At 42.6% G+C, this 6,018-nt stretch overlaps 1 protein-coding gene across 1 annotated transcript; it reads left to right on the top strand.

The window, feature by feature from the left end:
* The first annotated feature begins 839 nt into the window (after positions 1-839).
* Positions 840-5,330, top strand: cysltr1 (cysteinyl leukotriene receptor 1). The gene is made up of 2 exons (XM_062477067.1): positions 840-1,029; positions 3,342-5,330. The coding sequence occupies exon 2, from the start codon at positions 3,344-3,346 to the stop codon at positions 4,397-4,399; it is 1,056 nt and encodes a 351-aa protein (XP_062333051.1). The 5' UTR covers positions 840-1,029; positions 3,342-3,343; the 3' UTR covers positions 4,400-5,330.
* The last annotated feature ends 688 nt before the right edge of the window (positions 5,331-6,018 follow it).

The following is a 6,018-nucleotide window of genomic DNA, read 5'->3' as shown; positions in this document are numbered from 1 at the left end:
AGGCATGGTTGTACTCCCACACTGCATTGTCTTTGTTGAAGGATGATACTGTAGAAGAGGCTTGAGAACAGTATAAGGAATTTGCCTCTGAAATAAACCTGCTGTGGTGTCAGAATGAGTTTAGGGGAGTGAGTGTAACCGATGTGAATTGGTTAACCTCACTCCTCAAACAAAATTATAAATACAGCACTTTGGTTTTTGCCCCCATTTTTCATGAGCTGAACTCAAAGATCTAAGACTTTTTCTATGTACATAAAAGGCCTATTTCTGTCGAATATTGTTCACAAATCTGTCTAAATTAGGGTTAGGGTCAGGGTTAGCTAACCCTCGAGCTAACCCTCGACCTGACCCACAGTCAAGTCAAGACCCCGACCCGATGAGGACCACCCGATGAGGATGACGAGCATGCAGATGAGCTACCCTGAGTTGGTGTCTAACAGTTTGTGCAGAAATTCTCACCCTAACCCTAACTGAATGGTTTTCGTAACAAGGCCTTTACAACAATAATTAACTTGTTCAGAATGAAAATGTTGGATATACTTGGAGCTCACTTCGTTTTCAAAGAATACAGGTCTGACAGGTGTCTTGCGTGACACACCAGACACACACAGTGGGTAGATTGACTTAGCTACACAAATATTGATTTAAACTTGCATCAGACACCCATTGTATCCTTTATAAAGGTAAACAAACGAGTAAAGCAATAAATAACTAGGACCATTCCCGAGAAGTGTATGGAATTCTGAACTTCAAAGTCTGAAGAAAGTATAAGGCTTAGTTCTATTTGGAGAAAAAAAGTCAGTCCTGGCAGTGACATGTTACAGTGATGACATAATTACTGGCACGCGACGACGTGCAGAGCATCCTCACAGTTACATCTCGGACTGAGAGACACATCATCACAGTATTAAACAATCCCACGCGTAGGCTATAGGCTTTACAAAACTGCGTGCATTCTGCAGGAGGTTCTTAACTGAAGTGAAAGGTTTCTGCGCTCAACCCTGGCGAATAACGGTCTGGAATTTTACGGTAAGAAACGTTGTTTTCACAACCTCGTGAGAATTAGGGTTAGTGTTAGATGTTACGGTTAGGTTAGGTGACTGAGAATTATTAAACTTTATCCTTAAAACGTTGACTTCAGCTCTCGTCTCGAAAGCGTTTGCACTAGGTGCTGTCTCCGCGGAACAGCGGCGTAACATTACGTTTTCGATTTGGTATGAACGGAAAACTAATTGAAAAGACCAAGAACAATGTAGGTTTCACTAAACTATGTATGACAATAATTAAGCAGGTTAAAATCATATATCCTTTTATCATCAAATCTTAATTAAACATGTTTGTTACCGCAAATTGTAACATCATGTACTTGAGCCATAAAGGCTACCTGTCTTATCACTCTTGAGAGCAAGTAATCTACATCCCATGCATAGATGGATTTTAACATAATTATGTCTATTGTATTGCTTTTTTTAAATAAATGTTTTATGTCAATGTTAAATAACATTTCAACGCATAGCCTATCAAGGACATTTCAGAATGCAGAAGTAGGCTACATCATGCATGATGGGATTTGTGGTATCGACCTAAACTGCACCAAGGCTACAGCTCTTTATCTCTAAGAAACAGGCTAGGTAAAATGAGAACAAGTCGCTTTTAACAAACGCACTTCATCACTCATTTCTCTATGCCGCCAATTTCCATAACACACACCTATCGCCTGATAACCGGTTGTGTTGGTTGGTTGTGTTGGTTGAGACTTAAAAGCTTGCACTGTTAGGCTACTTAAAATTTGTGTTCACCACAAATCAACCGCTATAGCCACTGTAATCGAGATGCTGGTGTAAACTATTCATGCAATTCTTGCACTTATTGCAGTGGATGCACGGTGTTATTTTTATTTATTTATAGCTGCGATAATGTGTATAATTGAAATTCAGAGTAAATTAGTCAAGGCAAGACAGGTGCGCGTTTGACTAACCACCGAAATACTGTAAAACAGGGAATGCGTGATCACGAGACTCGAGACTTGAGAGCCCTAATGTAAGAGCTCTCACCCATGAATACACAAACAACAACACACACACACACACAATCTTCCTGACAAGCAGGATGTAGTTTATTATCTTGGTTTCGAATTCCACTGCTTTCTTTAACCTCAGAGTTTGGTTACCTACAATCTTTAGCGTGCCTTCCTCCTAATACATATTGTCCAATCAAAGGTAGGCTACTTAATTTCCACAGATCCAAAACCGTATCCAGATACGCACAATAGAAGCGAGAATGACAAGAGATTAAGACATGAGAACAACAAAAACCGCACGCCTTAAGCAGTACTTCTAAGACAATTGCAAACAATTGCTCCTTTAAGAAGGAACAGAACTGGCTGAATTTGGAGTATGCCAAATTTATGAATAAATATTGAATAATTAAATAACAACAGAGGAAGCAAAGCCCATCTTCGCAGAAGAGCATAAGGTAGGAGAGATATGTTATATGTATACATTTCCCACATATGTATGTGTTATATATATATAAAACATTGTATAAAATGAAATAAGATGTAACTACTACAACCTATGCTCGTGGGAGTCTTCTGTCTGATTAGGATGCTATAGAGACATGTCAGGATGGTGTAATCATTTGGAACTAAGTACATCAGCAAAATGTAGATAACACACATTTGCAAAGAAAAAGCCAAGTGACCGGATCAACTGTGCACGTGACCAGATACATTTTGTGTTAGGTGAACAACAGCATACTGCTACACAAAAACTGATAGGAAAATAGGCTTGGGAAGTCACACATTCACAAAGACTGGGAGCTAAATATTAACAGATTTTATTAACCTCTGTAGAAAACAGAAGGTTGAAGTTGTTGTCAAGCAGTGACTTGGTATTTCAGAGGCGTACAGTAAAGCATTAAGGATTCAGGTGGCTGAGCGGTTAGGGAACTGGGCTAGTAATCCAAAGGTTGCTGGTTCAATTCCTGGCTATGCAAACCAAATGACGTTGTGTCCTTGGGCAAGGCACTTCACCTTACTTGCCTCGGGGAGAATGTCCCTGTACTTACTGTAAGTCGCTCTGGATTAGAGCGTCTGCTAAATGACTAAATGTAAATGTAAGGAAAATCTGCTCACTCTCTCCCTCATTCTCCCATTCTTACATTTCTCTCTCCCTTTCTCTCTTTCTCTCCCTACAATTTGAACTTATTCTCTCTCTCTGTCTCTCATTGTTTGATTTTCTTCTGTTTCTCTCTGTCCTTGTCTTTCACTCCCCCCCCCATTTGTTACTCTCTGTCACTCTATCTCTTCATCTATCTTTCCCTCCTCTCCCATTATCCAGATATGGACAACAATACTCTGAGAGACAACTCCAGCCAGAACTGTCCGTCCATCGATGAGTTCCGGAACCAGGTCTATTCCACCGTATACTCCCTAATCACCGTCTTTGGCCTGGTAGGAAATGGCTTCGCTGTGTTGGTACTGGTCCGAACCAAGCGCCAGAGCTCGCCCTTCCATGTCTACATGCTCAACCTGGCTGTGTCCGACCTGCTGTGTGTCAGCACGCTCCCGCTGAGAGTCCTCTACTACGTCAACAAAGGCCAGTGGAACATGGGAGATTTCCTGTGTCGCATCAGCTCCTACGCCCTGTACGTTAACCTCTACTGCAGCATCTTCTTCATGACCGCCATGTCTGTCACCCGGTTCATTGCCATCGTCTTCCCTGTCCAGAACTTGCGCCTGGTGTCTCAGAGCCGCGCTCGCCTGGTGTGTGTAGGCATCTGGGTGTTCATCTGCTCCGTCTCCTCGCCCTTTCTGATGTCAGGCGAGTACTACGACCCAGCCACCAACAAGACTAAGTGCTTTGAGCCGCCACAATCGTTATCTTCGCAGCGCGAAAGACCTGTCCAAGCTGACCTGTCCAAGCTGAACATGCTCAATTACTTCTCCCTGGCGGTGGGCTTTATCCTTCCCTTCCTGATCATCCTGATCTCCTATGCCGGGATCATCCGGGCGCTGCTGTCACGCGCCCAGACCTCACGGTGCAATCGCGGCTCGGGCTCCAAGGCCATCCGTATGATCATTATCGTCGCCCTGGCCTTCCTGCTTTGCTTCACTCCCTACCACGTGCAGCGCAGTCTTCACCTCAGCTTCCTGACGCGCACCGACACCACCTGCGACGAGGTCGTGGCCATGCAGAAGTCGGTGGTGGTCACGCTGTGTCTGGCCGCGTCCAACTCCTGCTTTGACCCGCTGCTCTACTTCTTTTCCGGGGAGGGCTTCCGACGTCGCCTGTCCACCATGCGGAAGCCCACCATGGTAGGGAACTGCAGGCCCCAGGCACTGCCCAGCCCCACGGAGAGTCCTGAGGGGGAGAACTGCCAGCTGAAGGCCCACTGATGCTGTGCCAGTGAGCCAGACATCAACACGCTTGAGAGAGAGAGGTGGGTTAGAGTCGTCACACGCTGACCCGACACTGTGTCGTGAGAGGAGCTGCACTTCCAGAGAAGACAGTCTTTTGTGTTTCTGATGGTATTCTAACTCACTCTATGGCGATAGTGCTAACACTCCATTCACTATCAAAAGGGCATTCATTAATTGACCTGAAGCAGAAACTTCCTTCTTCCTTAGAATGCCACCAAGCTGGTTGTACGAATACACAGAAGATTAAAATGCCCCATTGTTTGCCTCTTACCTGTTTGTTTTTAATGTTTCCCTCAAACCAAACACTTAAAACCAGTGTTGGTGCTCTGCTAATGTAGCTCTTAGCTTTCATCACCATTTGGTGAAATTATGCATTGCATAAATACTTGCATATTTGAAGATATCATGTAACAACTTTAAAAGGGAGGATAGAAGGATTCTGATTATGACATACAGACTGAGAGACAAAGTGTCTGGTTTCAATCTCTATCTTACTAGACAATTAAATTATTGTATGTGTTTGTGTGTATGCATGTATATGAGCAATGTGAGTAATTGATGATGAGTAATTGATGTATTGAATTCTATATGTGATTAATTAAATCTAGTGCACTTAAATATTGGATAGGATTTGTCTCATGACTGGTTTCACGTTCATCAGGTCTGATGTTTGCGCTTAACTTGTGGCCAGTATTGTGGGACAGCTGTTGGGTTGGAGAACTTATTGTACTAAACTTACTTGAAAGTTTGCACTCTTGCACACAACATAAAACTTCTAAGTGTGCTTTAAATCCTGTCTGCTCTTGTGTTACATAGATTTCTACATAAAAATAAAATTGTTATTGTATGGTCCTGACAGCTTTGTTCCTGTTGTAAGCACATAAGGACATAAAAAACACGTGACAAGGTGCTTACAAGAATGCAATATATATATATAAATCGTTATGATGAAAATCTAATGATTTGGATTAACACATGCAAAGAATAATTCTTGAATTTTCATAATCCATTAAATATTGTGCTCCAATGACCGGGTCCAGGCCTATCTGCAATACACTCTTTCAGCCACTATGTGTCAGCAAAGTGCAGAAATCCTCCTTTCTGCGCTGCATGTTGAGGGAAGTGTACCCCCCTTTGACCCTGACCAGAATGTAGAACAATCAAGATCAAGTTTAGTGTAAAGTCCACCTTTCATATTTTCATATTTTGTCTCCTTCAAGAAATGAATGAGTTTGTTACTAACTTTCGAGTAATCAAAGGGTGAAAGGCCCTGTGTGTGGATCTACTGTTCTGTCTGTGACAGACAGCTGTAGAACTTCATGTAAGTTATTGAGAAATGTATGAAAATTCTCCCATGAAATTCTTCTTATCTTCAAGTTCTGAGAACACATTTCATACACTACACATCCATGTTACATCTAGGCTCTGACACGTTATACAGCTTTCTATGTCAACGCAGGTTAGTTGTTGTGTCAGCGCTTTTCCTTTCCTGCGCCTCTCTGCTCACATTCAGTCGTTTCTGCAAGATGAAGCTCAATGTTCTAGCGGTTTCCTCAAGATTAGGGTTATCCGGTGACATCTGAAATTTGGAGGGA

The sequence above is a fragment of the Osmerus eperlanus genome, chromosome 13, assembly GCF_963692335.1.
Source record: "Osmerus eperlanus chromosome 13, fOsmEpe2.1, whole genome shotgun sequence".
NCBI classification, from domain to species: Eukaryota; Metazoa; Chordata; class Actinopteri; order Osmeriformes; family Osmeridae; genus Osmerus; species Osmerus eperlanus.
This window is presented reverse-complemented; position numbering and strand designations above follow the sequence as displayed.

What these genes read in the sequence shown, in the direction of transcription:
- cysltr1 (XM_062477067.1), top strand. Translation starts at nt 3,344, where the DNA reads ATGGACAACAATACTCTGAGAGACAACTCCAGCCAGAACTGTCCGTCC.